General features: G+C 41.5%; 1 protein-coding gene across 2 annotated transcripts in view; it reads right to left on the bottom strand.

Annotated features, from left to right (window-relative positions):
• The window catches only part of LOC123364325 (lysosomal-associated transmembrane protein 4B), a 122,698-nt gene extending 105,297 nt beyond the window's left edge, over positions 1–17,401 (bottom strand). For both annotated transcript variants that reach the window (XM_045006354.1, XM_045006355.1), the window contains exon 1: positions 17,156–17,401. In XM_045006354.1, coding sequence (XP_044862289.1) covers positions 17,156–17,257 — 102 coding nt within the window. In that variant the 5' untranslated portion in view covers positions 17,258–17,401. The remainder of the gene's footprint in view (positions 1–17,155) is intronic.
• Positions 17,402–19,657: the final 2,256 nt, after the last annotated feature.

Genomic DNA, 19,657 nt, shown 5'->3' with positions numbered 1-19,657 from the left:
TAATTAAAAAGTCCAATCATATTTTAAAATACCTTGATATTCAAAGTTATCATGACACTTGGAGAAAGTCAGAAAACACAACCATACAGATCACCTGAACTATCTTAATTCTGTCCCCTCTCCCTCTGCCCTTCCACCCAACATGTTCTGTGCAGCTTTTGGCCCAGAAGATTTTAATTAAGAATTTGAAAGAGGAAAGTTTGTACATTGAGAAGACACCTGACCCCTTCAGCAGAACAGCACTTTTAATTTCAAGTTTGATTTATATACTCTTTGGCTCTTTCCATGGAATTAACTATGGGTCAGGAGACCTAAAGTTCTTTATCCTTTACAGGTAGAATTTTAGGTACGTTCTTTGTCACTAGAAGGGGAAAGGAGAACTAAGGAATTTCATATTCTGAGTCAAGTGAAAGCAAGAGGCCATTTTAGTTCTTGAACCAACCTAATTGCTGCGGGAGACTGGAGCAGATTGGTGTAAGGATGTAGACGGGGTGCTCGCCAACTGTCTGACCCTCTTCACAGAAACTATTGCAACAAAGAAGAGTAATTTAAGGGTCATCCGCCTCAGAGGACATGGGACCTGGGGGTAGGAAGCTGGCAAAAGTAGCAATGGGCTAGAGTTAAGTAGCAGGTGGGAACAAGATAGGTCATTAAGCACTATCTGATAGTGTCAAGAGGCATCAAGCCCTCCCTCTGGGATTTTTCTTTGGCAGGGGGAAATATGCATCCATGTCATCAATTGAGTTAGTGAAGGAGAAGGAGGCTTGTCAGCACACCAGATAACAGGGAATAAGACAATAGAAAGAGAAAGGCTCTGGCGAGCAGTCTCCCTTCATAGCTTTCGAGGGGGTTGAGGTTAACATTTTCAGAAAGTGATCAGAGGACTAAAGTGAAGTAGAAGGCTTGACCTTTGGTGTCAGAGTAGACTGGAACCCTTCCACAGAATTACAGAGTAGTAGTTATTATTAGCCACAATAACAAATTTGTTTCAGTTTGGTGGAGGAAGGAGAATTGAAGGGCTAGCTGGTACTATGCCTCTAAGACATTTTACTATTAGAGAAACCAGGTCAAGCAGGATTACCTCTCCCTCTGAAAAAGATGGACTCAGGGTTTTCCTACATTTTCCACCGAGGTTTATGCAATCAAAATAGGTTTGTCAGAACTAATGGGAGGTGAACAGCTCAGAGACAATAGGTATATCAGAGAATGTGTCACTCAACAGTTGAAAGTTCTGGGAAAAGCAGCAGCAATATAACCCATATGTTGACCTGACTGTCAGAGTAGATATTTCTTGTTCTTCCTTCCCTGTATACAAGCCATCTGGTTCATGCTGAATAAAACATATATCCTCTTTGGACCAAAGTAGCTGGAGCTGCTACTGGGGACTGACTACACAGCAAGGCAGACATGGTAGTGATATGCAAACTAATGAATTGCATAGAGGGAAGGTAGACCAGGTTCTCTTACAGTACTTAGGGCTCGTCTAGATGAACAGTGAGTACATGGCACACAAATGTGCTGTAGCTTTATACCCCAGCTTGCCATGCACTCACTGTTCATCTAACCCAGCCCATATCCACTCTCAACAAAGAACAAGGGAAACAGAAAGGCAGCAATTTAAAGATGGATTAAAAGGGAAACCCTTTTCCTCCATGACACTGTTAGCCTGTGAACCTCATCATCGCAAGATACTACTGAAGTCAAGAGCTTATCACAGAGGTTTTCAAACTGTGGGGCATGCCCCCCAGGGGGGCATGGAGGAACAGTCAGGGGGACAAGTGGTGATGCCAGGAAGCTCAGTCTTCAGCCCCACATGGTAGGGCTCGACGAGGGAGTGCCACATCCACGCTAACTCCCCTCTTTTTGTTTGGGGGAGACAACCAAAAATTGTAACTCAAAGGGGGAGGGCGCTCAGCTCAAAAAATTTGAAAGCCACGGGCTTAAGTAGGATTCAAAAAGGATTAGCTATATACATGGAGAAAACAATGCAATCTGGAATTCTTGTCGCTTAAGACAAATTCTTAAGAATTGCCAGGTTGTTACTTCAACTTGTCATCACTGTGATGACAGCAAATGGTCCAGCAGATTCAAACTGGCATATCAGAAGTGCAGAAAATATTTTAGTTATTCTTTAAATACATCTTAACTTTGATTATTGTAATGACACTTAGTACCGAACTTTAAGTCTATGCCAAATAAACTGATGATGGAAATCTAGAGTGATTTACAACCACTCTTCTTTGCAAATGACTCTGCTATTGCCTGCTGGCAGACTTTTAAGAGGCCCTGAAGTCCAACCAACACACTTCACAACAGACCTGTCTCAAATGAAATACAGAAATTACAGAATTTGTACAAGAAAGTTTAGATGGATACAACATGCAAGGTGCACACTAAATATCTTTCTGCCTCCCTTGGGATATCAGTTTAATTTGATAAGTACGACAGTTAAGCGTAATGTTAATCCTTTACAGTTTGATAAACAGAATATTCATATGTAAATGTATCAATGGTTTCTGTGTTACTTTTTTTACTGTTCTGGGAAAGATCTGTACCTGCACTTGGGCAGGGACCTGAAAATTACCACTGATGGATGGCTGCTACCGAGAATCTATTCAATGGACTGGGATCTGAGAAATATAACCCATTCTATTATGCAGTGTGTGTTCAAGTTAGAATATTGTTATGACAAGCTAGAATTCCTGTTTAAAGATATCTAATAAAAGAGACTTCATAAAATTAGATAGAGAAGCCAGCTATATAAAGAGTTGATATCTATTAAATCCATATTCAACATGGGTTAGTTGTTTAAGTGGACAATGATGAATGGTTTGATTCTCCCACTGTAGTTCTCAGCTTCCAAAAACGGATTCATGAACCCTACAAGTGATTCTTAAATAAGCATGATAAAAACATTTAAGGGGAATTTTTACTCTTAGTCTTAGAGCGGAAAGATGTTAATGAGAGAAACAAAACACAGACTGAGGGTAGGATATAACTTTACATGATAAAAAAAACTGATCCATTTGAGACAGACAATAAAAGATGCAAAGGTATTCAAAGAAAATTAGACTTCCCACTAATTTGAACACACTTCACAACATAAGGAAGGTACTTTATGACACTTTCTTTTGTTCAAAGCTATCGGAAACAAAGATTGCTTTGCAATCAAAATAAAATTACAGGGAAAAGATTAATTGAAAAATTCAGTTATAAGGTATACAGAATTTAAAATCTGTTCCCTCATTCATACCAAGACCTGACAGTGCTTTGCAGACTTCAACATACTGTTCAGCAAACATACTTCTGTCCTCCAACACCTATTATATTTCAATTCTGACACCTCTTTTCAGCAAAGGCTGCCAACTGTGGTGTTTTTGTGATGTGAACAAATGAGTCAGACTAAACAGGGATAAACAAAGAGAGACCAAGTTCGTTTCAGGAAAAGTTGCAAACTGAGCACTTGTAACAAAGGCCCTCTGGTTGTCCACAGAACATGTACAACAGTTAGTGGAAGTGTGTTATTACTGCAGTGCCCTTCCTCAACTCTGTTCTGGAGTGACCGGTGATCATAGAATCATAGGATCGGAAGAGACCTTGAGAGGTCACCTAGTCCAGTCCCCTGAACATATGGCAGGACTAAGTATTACCTAGACCAGTGTTTCCCAAACTTGGGATGCCGCTTGTGTAGGGAAAGCCCCTGTCGGGCCGGTTTGTTTACCTGCCACGTCCGCAGGTCCGGCCCACTGGCCACAGTGCACCACTCCAGGCCAATGGGAGCTGCTGGAAGCAGCGTAGGCCGAGGGATGTACTGGCCGCCACTTCCAGCATCTCCCATTGGCCTGGAACAGTGAACTGCGGCCAGTGGGAGCCGCGATCAGCTGGACCTGCGGACACAGCAGCTAAATAAACTGGCCCGGCCCGACAGGGGCTTTCCCTACACAAGCAGCATCCCAAGTTTGGGAAACACTGACCTAGACCATCCCTGACAGGTGTTTGTCTCACCTGCTCTTAAAAATCTCCAATGATGGAGATTCCACAACTTTCCTGGGCAATTTATTCCAGTGTTTAACCACCCTGGCAGTTAGGAAGTTTTTTCCTAATGTCCAACCTAAACAGCCCTTGCTGCAATTTAAGCCCATTGCTTCTTGTTCGATCCTCAAAGGTTAAGGAGAATATTTTTTCACCCTCCTCCTTGTAACAACGTTTTACGTACTTGAAAATTGTTATGTTCCCTCTCAGTCTTTTCTTCTCCAGACTAAACTTAATTTTTTCAATCTTCCCCCATAGCTCATGTTTTCTAGACCTTTAATCATTTTTGTTGCTATCCTCCGGACTCTCCAGTTTTCCATGTCTTTCCTGAAATGCAGTGCCCAGAACTGGACACAATACTCCAGGTGAGGCCTAAACAGTATGGAGGACAGCGGAAGAATTACTTCTCATGTCTTGCTTACAACACTCCTGCTAATACATCCCAGAATGTTTGCTTTTTTTCCCCCACAACAGTGTTACATGAGTTGACTATTCATATTTAGCTTGTGATCTACTATCTCCGAGATCCCTTTCTGCAGTACTCTTCCTAGCCAGTCATTTCCCATGTTCTATGTGTGCAATTGTTTGTTCCTGCCTAAATGGAGTACTTTGCATTTGTCCTTACTGAATTTCATCCTATTTTCTTCAGGCCATTTCTCCAGATCACTTTGAATTTTAATCCTATCCACCAAAGCACTTGGAATCCCTCACAGCTTGGTATCGTCCGCAAACTTTATAAGTGTACTCTCTATATCATTATCTAAATCAGGGGTAGGCAACCTATGACACGGGTGCCGAAGGCGGCACGCAAGCTGATTTTCAGTGGTACTCACACTGCCCAGGTCCTGGCCACCGGTCCGGGGGGCTCTGCATTTTAATTTAATTTTAAATGAAGCTTCTTAAGCATTTTAAAATCTTATTTACTTTACATACAACAATAGTTTAGTTATATATTATAGACTTATAGAAAGAGACCTTCTAAAACATTAAAATGTATTACCGGCACGCAGAACCTTAAATCAGAGTGAATAAATGAAGACTCGGCACAGCACTTCTGAAAGGTTGCCGACCTATGATCTAAATCGTTGATGAAGATATTGAACAGAACCAGACCCAGAACTAATCCCTGTGGGACCCCACTCAATATGCCCTTCCAGCTTGACCGTGAACCATTCATACCTACTCTCTGGGAACAGTTTTCCAACCAGTTATGCACCCACCTTAAAGTAGCTCCATCTAGGTTGTATTTCTGAAGTTTGTTTATGAGACGATCATGCAGGACAGTATCAAAAGCTTTAATAAAGTCAAGATGTATCAAATCTACCGCTTCCCCCCATCCACAAGGCTTGTTGCCAGTAGCGTAGCTGGTGAGGAACAGGGGGAGCGGCCACTCCCCACTGAGCACATTCCCCAAAAATGGCGCCTTTTTAATTTTTACACTCACCCCAGCCACTCCGGGTCCTCGGCGGCAATTCGGCGGTGGGTCCTTCAGCCACTCTGGGTCCTTGGTGGCAATTTGGCAGCGGGTCCTTCAACCGCTCCGGGTCCTCCGAGGCAAGTCCTTCAGTCTTCGGCAGTTTTTCTTTTCTTTTTTTTTCCCCCCTCCTTTCTCTCCCCCCTCCCCCCCCCCACCTACCTTCCCCCGACTGCTTCAGCACCTTTTTTTTGTTTGCTCTCCCTGCTGGTAGAACCTGGCTACACCAATGCTTGTTGCCCTATCAAAGAAAGCTAGTAGGTTGGTTTGACATGATTTGTTCCTTGATAAATCCATGCTGACTCTTACTTATCACCTTATTATCTTCTAGGTATTTGCAGACTGATTGCTTATTTGCTCCGTTATCTCTCCATGTACTGAAGTTAAACTGACTGGCCTGTAATTCCCCAGGTTGTCCTTATTTCCCTTTTTATAGATGGGCATTATATTTGCCTTTTTCCAGTCCTCTGGAATCTCTCCCGTCTTCTTTAGGAAGAGTGAGTAGTTATCCATATATCTAATCCATCAGCATTTCTAACCCATCCATCACACTATCATATAGGTGTCATTCAGTCCTTGGTCTCTCTGCTATGACTGAGGACAAACAGTGCCAACTAGTATATGTGATTATGGGGTTTGTGATGTGGACACTTAGTAACTGTTCGAAGATCATCAACTAATTTCACAGAAGGCCGCTGAAAGATTATTGGTTGTCTGGGCTTGACTCAAACTGGCGTCAGGGAAGAAAAAAGTGTGGTATTCTACCACTAGTCCTTGGGTTTTCCATTCCTGGGACTTCTGATTTACACAACAATTTCATTCTGATCATTTTTATATTATTTGAAGTCTTTGGATATAGTTGGTTTTTCCTCTTACATCTGTCGGAATCCCAAGAACATGTGTTTAAAGTAATGCATGCATCAGAAATCAGGGTGGTGGATGGGACAGCTAAATTTTCTGTCTGAAAAAGTCTGAGCTATGGCTTTTTGCACTAAAAGTTAATTCCCTACCTTGGCTTTTTTCTTATTTACACTATGCATTACTACTCCAGTGAGATACATGCACACCGTTTGACATCAAACCATGTAAACCTTATTAATCCAAGAATTTGCATCAATTTTATACAACCAAAAGAGATATGCAATCCCTATGAAAGCCCTGTGACATGCCAATGGTACCACTATTGGTAGGAAAGAAGCCTATCCTAGCATCATTGTGCAATCCTCTGTACTAAATTAATTATGTAAGGAAACTAAGCACAGCAGATTGTATGGTACTGTAGCTGAACCTGATAATCTCTAACTTAGATTAACGTGGTCTTGACATTTACCGACAGCCTGTGGCCAGCTGCAATTATCCCTGGAGCTGAAACATGCAACTTCACAAAAACAAAAATTTCTGCAGAGCTGGATTTCAACTGAAAACTTTTGTCCTCAGTATTTAAAAATGGTTCAAAGGATCTCCTGATAAAACAAGAACTTGTTCAATAAAAAACAGAAGCAGAATGGAAGAGAGCTCCAGGGCTTGAAAACATTACCAACAGCCCTCTTTTAGCTAAAGGACTAACTCTGCTGCAGCCATGAGAAAAATAGGAGACCTATGGCAGGGACCAGAGCAGTGCTCTAGTTAGAAGCCCAGTGTGTTCCTTCCCCAGAACTTGCTAGGAAGGGGAGCACTGTTCACCTGCCAGCAAAGCACTGCCTCTTGACCCTGCCAGGGTTCCTAAATGTCTGATCAATTTGGAACACCCTCATTCTCTTGTTGTGAGTGAGAAGGAGCTTGGCTCTGATCTCTATCCCCCTACTCCTGGCTTCCGGGTTTAAATGTGAGCTTTCAAGCACTGAAGCTCAGGGTGCAGCAGTGAATCCAGCCGGATACTTGCCAGCACTCACACACTTACCGGAAAGAGTTCTTGCTTTGCCAGTAGCCAGGCCATTTACAAGCCTTGCCAGGCCAAACTGAGAACACATGCGTGACCTGGTGAAATAATTAAAGAGTCTAATTTAAACTTCCAGGATCTTTGCAGTCAAAATATGTCTCAGGCAATAAAAGGAAGAACGGAAAAAAATACTGTAAATTACACTCTTTTGGTATTTGACATAAACTCCATATGTCCAGGATGAGACAGTAACTGTTTTTTGCCCGATGTCAGTATCACCAACAGTAAATTTACAAAGATTAATGTGTTAATCTCTGGTTCACCATCAAATGCAGATTAACAGCAACCTTTAATCAAAACCTCTGAACATAGTTGACTTTATTAAGATAATACACTGACTCCTTGCTATAAATGCAGTCAAGATTATTGTATAAGATCTTACATTTTTATGTAAAAAAAACGTAAATATCCATGTTTGTTATATTCTAAACCCATCTTTGCCTCCCTCACAAGTGTGTGTAAACTTTGTCACACTAATAATCTACCATTTGTTTTCTCACCAAAAGGATCAAACTATTCAAAATAATCCCAATGGCTTTACTACAGATTTAAAGGGCCTCTTTTTGAAAATAGAAAATTTTAAGATTATTTATTGGTAGAAGTTTAGAAATCAACAAACAATTATATAAAAGTGACAGACAACTTTATCTCAGCATGCTTATAAAAAAGGTAATCTGGAGCTTTGTTGCATCAGTCATCCTTTTTGATTACTCATATACAGTTAAAAAAATCCTGGGTTAACATTTTGGATATGTTTGCATATGAGTGGATGAGAGGGTTAGAGCTGAAAAAACAAACACTGAAATCCTTGTGGTGTGTTACAGGCTAACTTTCAGTCCCCCGTTTCCTTAAGAGGTTGTAGAGTTGTCACCTACATTTTTTAAAAATATATTTTTTTAAAATAGTGAGAGCTGGCTAGGACTAACAAAGTCCATTTCCACTATGACAGCTCCTTTGTTCAAATTTAGCATAGCACCTGTGCTAGCCTGATTATTTGCACTAAAAATGGAAAACAGATGTTTGGGGAAACTGTACGAAAGAATGCCTGTGGACATTTTTAAATTGTCCTTGTATGAGTTCAACCTTCTTCCCCATGATCACTCTCAGACCATCAGGGCCTGCTCCTGTTACCTCTGACTCTGCTTGCCAGGGAGGTACTGGTTACTATGTCATTTACTGTATAGCCTCAATTCTTGTAGAGAATACTCTTTTTGTGGGTAGTTCCCTTGATTAGGTACTATCCAGCTTGAGTTAAGGAAAGAAGAATCTGACCATAAGTGACAAGTCTCAGCCCTAGTTTCCCTGTGGTTAAGTCTTTCCACTGGAAGGCAATTCATGAAGCAAGTAATGATAATAATTTTAAACTATTTCTCTACAGTGCTAACAAGCAGGCCTAGGTATATTCATTTAATTCCCTTTCTCAAAAAAACATACATCGGGAAAACAGAACTCAGCATTCATAGAAAACAAGCAAACCCCATGGACTTAGGGTCCTTTTGGATTTTCCAGTTTTCCGCAGAATCTAAGTATTCATTTTGTAAACCATGTTCCTAGCAAGAGAGATTATTATAAAGTTGCTTAAATGTACACAGAATTTTAAAGACAAATATTTAGTCATTGTGACCATCATCATTACAATTATTTGTATTTCCTCCTACCTTCAGGCCAAATCATGGCTCACGGATCTGCCTGTGGACCACATCACGCACTGAATGGGGAATTAGCCACTCTATGGCTCCATTTCACTTTTCCCAAGATCCTGCAGAGGGCTCACCTTGGGTTTTGGGCTACCATACACTAGGGAGAGGCAGCCACTGGGTGGGCCCAAATTGGTTGCAGTCCTGTGAACTTTCCTCAGGAAAAAGTAATACAGTCCCAGGCTCTCTTAGCTTATCCACAGGCTCCCTCTGGGGTAAAGAGACCTCTTTAGGGGAGTTGTTGGAGGCAGCTGTAACCGGGGGGGGGGGGGACACCTAACAGTGAGGTTCTCTTGGCACCACACTGCCAAGGAGTAGGAAGAGATACTGGGTCTCCATAGCTGGCAGGGCATCCACAGGGATTGCCTTTGTATCCTGCAAATCCCAGAGGACCAGACAGACTGCTCATTCAGCAGGGGCAAAGAAACCCCAACACCACAGTATAAGGGAAAACTCAATGGGCAACGTTTACTGAGACTTCTTCCCCTTGGCTCCTTCCTATGGATCTGATTACAGAAGGGGGAAATCCAGCCCTTCATCATCACACAATAGTTATCAAAAGAAGCTTATAAAAACTGAGAGAAGCTGGAGGGCCGTCCTAGAATCCATTTTCTTGATATAAAATATGGAAATCTTGTGGTTTGAAACAAACGCATTACCCCACCCCCACCCCAATGCTGCATTCACTATGAACTTGCAACTCTCATGAATTAGCACTGGGTGCTGTTATTCCCCATTTTTTAATACAGCACTTTACTGTGTTCGTTGCTTATATGCAGCACAGCCCCCCATTTTACAAGTTTTACATTTATTTATTTTTACTTAAGAAAAATTAATTCCATTGACATTTTCATTTTGGAATCCCCTATCTGTTTTTCACAAAAGTCTCTTTCATCCTGCAAACCTTCACCAGTGTGAGTAGTTCCATTAAAGTTAACAGGACTACTCATAAGTAAAAATTTGCCACTTAAGACCAGCAGGATCGGGCCATAGCTGCTTGGAAGGTTCTCCAGCACAGGATATAGCTTCAATATTGATCATATCTATCTGAACTCCTTGCTATAATATTGTTATGACTTAAATACAATCAGATTCTTAAGATATGAGGGCAATAGTACTCTTTAAATAGGTATTTAAGTGCAGGATCACTCATGCTATTTTTCTACTGGACTTGAAAAACGGAGAGAGAATGAAAGTGACATGATACACTCCCAAAGAAAATATTTCGCATCTATTTTGGCTTTGATTTCTATCCCATTGACTTCAATGGGGAGTGCTCCGCTTAAAAATCAATGGCATAATGTGGCCTGAGAAGTACCTTGTTTTGCCTTCCAACTACAAAAATATTAGTGCCATTAAAATTCAGAAAATTAGCACTGTGCTTTGCTGTGAAAAAATTGTTACTGAACTAGACTGAACTGCCTCAAGTTTCCACCTGGTGATAAACTGCAATAAAATCAAGAGTCAAAACGTTAAGATTGAAAATTCATATTAAGTGTCTCTCCCAAATAACAGATTCACTTACAAGTATGCAAAGCTACAAACTCAGAGATTTGTTCTATGTTCTTAATGCCATGTCCCTCACTGTGGTACTTGTGCAACTTAATAGCTAGCTTTTCACAAAATACTATAGATTTAAAAAAAATTATATTCTCCTTTGACATTTTCCTCTTAAAACCCCTGTTCAAAAATGGAACGGACCTCTGGCAAGCGCCACACCTGCAGGAAAAAGAAAAGGCTGATGCTGAATTGTTGGACAGCTCCCTTCAACACAGTGAAGCAATCACATTAAAGAAAGCTTTGGGGTGGGTCAATAGGGGACCAGGAATGAGAATGCATTAGTGTTATAGGTATATGGAGGGGCATGGCATATACAGGATGGCAAAAAGGTGGGAGGAGAGGAAGGGAAGGGAAACGCGTGCCTCTCATCCTTTAGAATCTATGTTTCAGTATAGACTTTTAGGTCTTGATTAAAAAAACACATAAGCATATGTTTAACTCCACTGAATTTAAAATTAAACACATGCTTAATATTTTTGTCTTGTGGCTTGATCCTGTTCCAATTCGACGCAATGGAAAAATTCTCACCGTCTTGAATAGTGCAGGATCAAGTCCTTCGTGCTTACATAAACATCCCTCACTATGCATTTAGGTAATGGAAAATCCTTCAAAGAGAATGGCAGTACATCTGACTCTGTTTTATTTATTTAAAAAACAAACAAGGAACAGTCAGACTACTGATAGCTTGCATTAATAATTGCTGTTACTTAGCTTTGCAAAGAGGATATTATTACTTATTAGTCAACATTAACTGGACAACTAGGACTCGTACAAGCATCAGTTCTTACGTTTTAAAAATGCTGTGATAATTTCAAAACAGAAATTTATTGGTTTCAGTCCCAATGCAGTTTTGGATAGCTTACTGTCATAACAATTTAATTAGGAATAATTACCCAGAAGTCATTTTCTCATAAGTCCCCATTTCATTTTTAATTTATAATACTTGCAGCCAGTTTGGACACACAATAAATGTTGATTGTTTATATTTGACCTCATATTTCACGTCTGATATTACAGGTGAAATGTAAAGCCCTCATGTAGTGCAAAAAACTAAAACAAACCTCTGAATTGAACTGGTTGCTTACACTATGAATAGCCATTACTCCCTTCCCCTCTGCTCAGACAGCCAATCATCCATCCCCATTTTGTTACAGAAGTTAATGTTTGCACTGAACATCCCAACTCCTCCCACGAGCCTTTCCCCTCCCAGCACATGATTCAGTCCTGGAAATAAAATTTATTTGGAATTATTAATTAAATAATTAAATAGAATCTATTCAGCATCAGCCTAATAGACTGCTGTCAGGAAGTTTTTCTGATATTCATCACACTATATTTACCCACTCCACTCCCCCAAGTTACCTTTTACATTAAAGTAATTTGTTTCTACCTATAGAACATATTGTTTTACCAAAAGGAAACTGACATACAGTGGCTGTAGAAACACAGAAGGTCTGTCTTTGTACAGCACTTAGCACAATGGAACTCTGGTCCATGACAGTAACACAAATGATAAATAATAGTTCTCTGATCCATCATATTCTAATGTGATAAGGCAACGTTACATATTTGTTTTACTGCTAATCCTATTACATTAAACTATGTTAAGTATTCTGTACAGCATTGTGTGCGTGTTGGGAGTGTGCACAGACACTGCCCCTTCCCTCATGTGACAGTAATATCCTCTATATTTCACAAATGCAAAACAACACAAAATAATATGAAAAAAGAACATAAACTACATAAAATGAAAAACTCTCCCTGCAGCAGCAGCTCCTGTCCTCCCCACTCCAGGCTCACAGATTTGCAGAACCACTCACATTTGGCCTGCCCTCCCCTCCTCTCCCCTCCCCAGTCATGATGAAGGGGGTGGCCAGGCCACATTTTAACGGGACTACAACCTCGTGTGGCAGGTAGCTATGCCCAGAGCAGGGAGCTGGGCCCAGCCCTGTGGGACAGAAGCTGCCACTGTGGAATGGTCTCACTCTGCAAACCCTCCCCCACCCCAGGTCTCCCACCCAACCAAGGAAAGGGGATAGGGAAGGGGTCCCTGGGTCTAATGGGGGGGAAGGGTGGCTGGGTGGGTCTGTGAGGGAGGGGGCAACTTAAGGGGGGGTGCGAGAGCCCAGTAAGGGGTTCCTGGGGAAACAAAGAAGGGACTGGAGTGCGGTGGGGACTGCAAACAAAGCAGTAGGGGTTGGGAAGATCCGTGGTGTCCCATGAGGTTTGTGTCACTGAGTGGGATGGAGAGGTAGGGATTATCTGGGGGCTACGGAACTGGGTAAATTTCAAGGGGGGGAACCTAAGTAGCTGTCTGGGATGGGTAATAGTGGTGGGGGCTGTTAAACAACTCGATGCGTGGAATAATACATTATACTTAATAAAATGATGTAGCATAGATTAACTGGGTTTATACACAGTTTTCATTTATATACAGTCATCTGTGCATTTTATTTATTTTTTATTACATTTAAATTAAACATTTTAATGGATAAAATAATAAACGCCCCAAAAATAAAATGAAAAATTTAAAAGAATGTCATAAGGCACTAGCAATATCTATGTAACCACAACTTTGGAACAACAACTTCCTTAACTAGATTTCAAGAAAATAAGATAAAAACTAAAGTTGTTGCTGAAAAGAGTTGCCAAACAAGTTTTACTTACTGGGAGGATTAGATAATACGGGCTGCAATTCAGCAAAGCACTTGAGTACCTGTCTAACTTTAAGCATGGTCTTATAACTAATTGAAGTCAAGAATCCTGTTGCAAAACGTCTGTTAGTCTATAAGGTGCCACAGGATTCTTTGCTGCTTCTACAGAACCAGACTAACATGGCTACCCCTCTGATAATTGAAGTCAAAAGGTCTTGAGCACATGCTTAAAATTAGACATGTATTTAAATACTTTTCTGAATGGGGATGGATTTAAGCATATGCTTAGATGCTTTGCTGAACCAGGGCAATAGCATGGAGGGAGACAGTATCTCTTACGCATTGTCTCAATTAAAATGACAAGTATATATTTATTCATATGTAAGTTTAACTGTTGCATTTACGTTCCCATTTCTTATCTAAAATGTTCTTTTAAAAAAATTATTTGAAAGCCAAAATGCCTTTCACCTAGCTTTTCTTAAGCCAGGATAGAGAGGCTTCATCCAACCCTGCACACTGAAGACAGACTGAGTTAATAAAGCCATGCCTCCTGGAAGAGCTGCTCAAAAGCTTTTAGGAAATGAAATTAAAACACATGACCACAATGAAAAAGGAACTCTCCTTCAGCACTATAAATATCCCAGATACCATGCGACATGCCTGCAAATGATTTCATTTAACTATATTATATTAAAGTAAAAGCAATACATAGCTAAATCAATGCATAATTTACTCAGCAGCGTAACATCTGTTTTATAGGACACAGACTGTTTTATATGAATTCTAACAGATCAATGTCAACTTAGCCTTTTAATTACTCTGATGAATTTATTTAACAAGATGCCCTACATCAACTACTGCCTTGCAATTTCCACTTGTTTCCAAAGGAAATTTATGGGGTTAGTAAGTCGGGGTCTAATATGCAATACCATCATATCTGAAAAAAAAATGGATAGTCTTGAAGTCAGATTCAGACTCTGGTCTCTTGTATCAAGAGCTGGAGAAGACTGAATATGGCATGAAATACATCTGCATAGTCTGAAGCAATGAACCAAATTTCTTTATTATAATGACATGTTTGCAAATCCTGCAATGTCAGCACTGACCTCTGCATAGCTGATTTCCCTGCATTGATACCCAAGGAGTGGAGACAGGATAGTCAGAAAGTGGATTCATGCCCCTAGTGCAGTTTGCCTCACTAATTTCCTATAAAAGCAGTAGGGATGAAGAACCTTTTCTGGTAAACAACACTCATGTATTCTTTTAAATTTATTCATCAAACATACAAAAAGTCCAAATACTCAATTATCTGGCAAATAAAGAACTGCAATACTACTAATGACTACAAATCCCTCATGTGAACACTAGCCATGGATGTCAGAAAGATTTCCAGCCTAATACCAGTATATGTTTAATATATACCATCAATAAAATAAACCTTGATTTGGCTAATGTTATAATTTACCATTTGCTACCCCTACATTCAACATTGGTTTTGGAAATTTATTTTAAAATGTGCAAATGTTGGGTTTTTTAACCCATAATTTCATTGCACAGCAGGGCTACTTTTTGTTTAATATCAGAGGGGTAGCCGTGTTAGTCTGGATCTGTAAAAGCAACAAAGAATCCTGTGGCACCTTATAGACTAACAGACGTTTTGCAGCATGAGCTTTCGTGGGTGAATACCCACTTCTTCAGAAGTGGGTATTCACCCACGAAAGCTCATGCTGCAAAACGTCTGTTAGTCTATAAGGTGCCACAGGATTCTTTGTTGCTTTTTGTTTAATGTTACTCTAGTGTCATTAGTTTAGTGCTATGTGACTGTTGAACCCAGCCTCAAATTAAAACAGGGAATCATGTAAATGACAATTTAATATGCAACATTTAAAAGTGCACTTTTTCATATCAACATTGTTTATTTTCTAACTTAGGTAGCATCTAAATGGTATTCTCTGAGTTCATTATGGTCAGTCTAGGAAGGAAACTGCTTGCAGATTTACAGATTGTGGCAGCCTGGAGGGAATTACTGTATTTTATAAGGATTATGTTGCTAATAATACAACCCTTTAGAGGCTCTCTCCCCAGAAATAGCCACTCTCCTGAAAAGCAGCATTAGCAGCTGAAATCAGTATTCCACACCAGCTACCAGCAACAATCGAAGATGCAGAACAATAATTATAAAAGGCAAAGTATGAAAGCACTGGAAATAAACATGGACTCAGGCAGGAGATTGGGGATTCTTATTATTTGTGTTACAGCAGTGCTCACAATGAACAGGTCCTTTCTGGACATTTTGAAGCAGAACTCCTCATTGAAGTCGCTGCTTAAAAATTAGTAGCAAGACGTAACCCAGAAAGGGACACAATCACTTGCCCAAACTAGAGTTTAAAATCTAAGAAACAAACAACAAATGAAAGGATTGGGGAGAGATGAAACCCACACAATGAAGAATGTGTAAATTTTCAATTATCGGTTATTCCCATCTAGCCCTCTGTCAAGCCATTAATGGTTAGCGGTTTAAGAAATTATAACAGTTTCTTTTGATAGTCAGTGGAATCACCTTCCATTTCAATATAACAGAAATTATTTTATACAAATATTGACTGGCTCAGAGGCGAACAGCACTTAGGTTTTCCCTTTGGACAGTGTTTTTTCTGGAAACTTGTGTGTTATGCTGTCCAAAGCAAAAGGTTGTTGGTAGTAGGCACAATTTCAGGAGCTATTTTTACATGAAGACAAAATTTATTTATTTTACTGGTATTTCCACTAGACAGTGCCATGGGTTGTTTTATTAGCATGCACTGAAATCTTTGAGCCCACTTCCTCTCACCTGCACCAGCAGAACCACATTGGCTTCAATGGAGCTACTCCTGCTTTACACCAGTGTAACTGAAAAGAGAATCAGGCCAAATGCGCATTGCCTGTTCAAAGCGCAAAAAGGGGCTTTGACTTGCCAGCCTCCATGAAGTCCCTGACTAAAGGAAAGCCAATAAGTATGAGACACGGAGGGACTTAGTGAATCTCCTTTTCCAAGCAACCAGAATGACCACATTGCCTAGCCTTTCCATAGATACTCTCACTGGACATTGGTGAAGACCCCAGCAGGACAAAAAAAGAGAAAATCTGGGCCCTGACAATATTTGGTCCCAGCCCTCGCAAATTCTACTTTCTAAACAGAGCTAGTGTCAAATCGAGCTGCTGCTTTTGCACCAAATCCCCCATGCCCTGATGCATCCTGCCACAACAGCACTGCAAAAACCTCTATCTGGCCCCTGGATCAGCTAATTTTTGTCCCTGACTCTGAAAATTCCCTGGCTAAATAGAGAACCTATTTAGTGGCCCCTACTGCACCTCAAAAATCTGATGTGCCTGTGCCCAACAGCAACACAAACATTGGGACCTGGATCCTGCCAAGTTCTGGAATTTGAGGTGGTGGGGCCCAGAACTGTCAGGGTCTAACTTTCAACCATCCCCCCCCTCCCAGACCAAAGCGATGACCCCTTTCACATGCACCATAGAGGACAAGGGCCCTCGTCCAGCTTTGGTTGTTCGACTTCTAACACCGACTCTTGGAACAAACCCAAGGGAAGGAAGCGCATTTTCCCCGGGGTTCTCCTGTGCCTCCGCCTCACACCCCGCGCCCCGTTTCTCCTAGGAGCGTCTCCTGCACCCCCCTGCCCAAGAGAGCAAGCGCCGGGGCCCATTCCCAAGCCAGGCCAGCCCGACCCTCGCGGGGGGCAGCTCCCGCCCCACCGCAGGGCTGCAGCCCCGGCTAACGTGCTGGGCTATGGCCGCTCACCAGGTACCAGACGCCGAGGATGATGGTCCCGGTGCGCACATGGCAGCACAGGCAGCAGCTGTTGGAGTAGAACCGAGCCCACGGGGAGCTCATCGTCCTCATCGCCTCGCGGCCGCCCTGCGCAAAACTCCGCTTCCCCCTGGGGCCGCCCGAGGGTGCCGGGGCGCAGCGAGCGGCGCCTGCTGCAGCGTCTGTGCGGCTGAGCACAGAGCGCGGGAGCGAGGGACAGCACGCGGGCGGCGCGCGCCATCACCTGCCCGCCCGCAGTTCCATGACGTCACCAAATCTCTAGCCCTGGGAAAGAGAGAGAGGAGGAGACCCATCGGGCCGCGCGCGCCCCAGGCGTGGGGGAGGGGGGGGGGAGGTTTCCCACATGGAGAAAGCGGGCACGACACGTGCCGACAGGCAACTGCCATTGACTCCGGTGTCTCTCTCTCCCCTTATACCTGCAATTCAATTGCTGTGACAGTCCCAAGCACCAGGCCAGGGGACGTGACCAAAGCCCTCAGTGATGCTCCCGAGCAAGTCATCTGCCTTGAAAAAAACACGTTGTATGCGGTCAGTGTAAGTGTCCAGGGTGACAGAGAGCAAGTGTGAAACATGGGGACTTTTGGAGTGGGGGAGGAGGAGTTGCATGTATAAGACACAGCCCCTAATATAGGGGCATCTGGTCACCCTAACAGCGGCTGACTGATCCGTGTGCATGTTTACACTGTTGGGAATAGGAAATGTAGATGCTTGGCTGGATCAGACATGGGCCAGTTACACAATGCAGCTTCTACCACAGAAATACCCAGGTAAACGACTACACTTTCTTTTGGGTGCTATTTAATTATAGCAATTTGTTCTAATAAAGATACTACAGTAAATTGCTATAGAACGATGGTGTGATGGAATACACCCATGTGTTCACACCCTGCACGCTATTGTAGTAATCTTTGTACAAGGTGTGTACTGTAAGGTGTCATTTGAAAACTCATAATTTGTCAGTCAGCAGTGTCGTGATAAAATGTGTGTGGCAACATTGTATGTGAAGTTATAAGATTTCCTTGTATGGGGGGAGCAGAAGTCAGCAAACAGGTCTATCCTAGACAAAGAGATGAGTGCTTGCCTTAATTTGCATTTAAGCAATAAATAGAGTGATGAAGTAGGAAGGGAAAACAAAGGAATCAAACAAGTGAGAAAGAAACCCAGCAGGGCCAGGGAATATACTTCCCCATAGGCACTTTGGCTCCTGGTTCTCACTTGGAAATGTTTTTCAAGGGGGGGACTGAAGGTATAAAAAGGAGGGACAAACACCCCCAAGGGATCCCTCTCTCTCCTCCTGCCCACCTTATTCTCTGCACCTGAGAAAACAAAAGGAAACAGCCATTGGACTCTGGGGGAGGGATCCTAACCTGAAGAGTTTGGTCAGTAACTTTGCTGACCTTCATGTGCTAAGAAATCTTGCTTGAATCAAATATAATTTGTTAAGTTAGGCACCAGTAAGCATTTTCATCTTTATTTTTCTTATAGCCAGTTCTAACTGTTATACCTCATTACTTGTACACACTTAAAATCTCTCTCTTTATAATTAATAAACTTATTTTATGGTTTTATCTAATGCAGTATGTTTAAACTGTCTGGCATATTAAACTGGCATATTAGTCCCTTAAAGGAATAATTGACTTAATATATGTGTACTGTTCAGGAGATGGCTGGACAGTACAGGACATACAGTACTGGAGGAAGATCGTGAGAGCAACGGAGTGGCTGGCAGACTGCAGTTACTCACAGACAGTCTGTGTATGGCTTGCATGCTGGAAGGTTGTTTGTGAGCAGCCCAGATGGGAGCTACTACAGCAAGGCATTGTAAGCCACCCAAGGTTGCATGGCAGGGGTGATGCAACCCCCCACTACTCTGGATTATGCCCTGATATGTTAAATAGCTGTGTTCCTGTACATACTTAATTGATGGGGAATATTCCATAAAGGTACACACACAAGCTGATCCTTTACACACTGCAACAAAATGAAGTTGATTTCAGTTTTTATGATGATGCATTGAATTTTCACAGGCATTTAAGTACTGGCAAAAACAAATTATCAATGATACAGTACCACAATTTATTTCAGTTTCTTAAAGGAAGCTATAAGTAGCAGTCAATCTTTCTGAGATACAGGAATATTTGTATTATTGTATTAAATAAGAACATATATATATATATATATGCCAGCTATCCCTATTTTGCAAGGCATGGCCTTGGTTTTAGAAAAAATATTTAGCGTTTCATGCTCAGAGAGAGAAAGAGATTCTCCAGAAGTTTTTATTGGTGCAGTATATTTTGCTGAAGTTTATAAATGCATTAATCTTCACAGTACTCAGCTGTTGTCAGGTATAATAGTATCATAATACCACTGAACTTTGGTGTGATAAAAAGCTGATTCAGAATCCAATTTTTGTGGTTTGAGTCCATTTCACCCTAATAATCTTATATTTCTAAATGACAGTGCTTTTATAGT

This window comes from Mauremys mutica, chromosome 2 (genome assembly GCF_020497125.1).
Source record: "Mauremys mutica isolate MM-2020 ecotype Southern chromosome 2, ASM2049712v1, whole genome shotgun sequence".
In the NCBI taxonomy this organism is placed as follows: domain Eukaryota; kingdom Metazoa; phylum Chordata; order Testudines; family Geoemydidae; genus Mauremys; species Mauremys mutica.
Note: the sequence above shows the minus strand (reverse complement) of the source record. Positions and strands in the feature narration are given on the sequence as shown.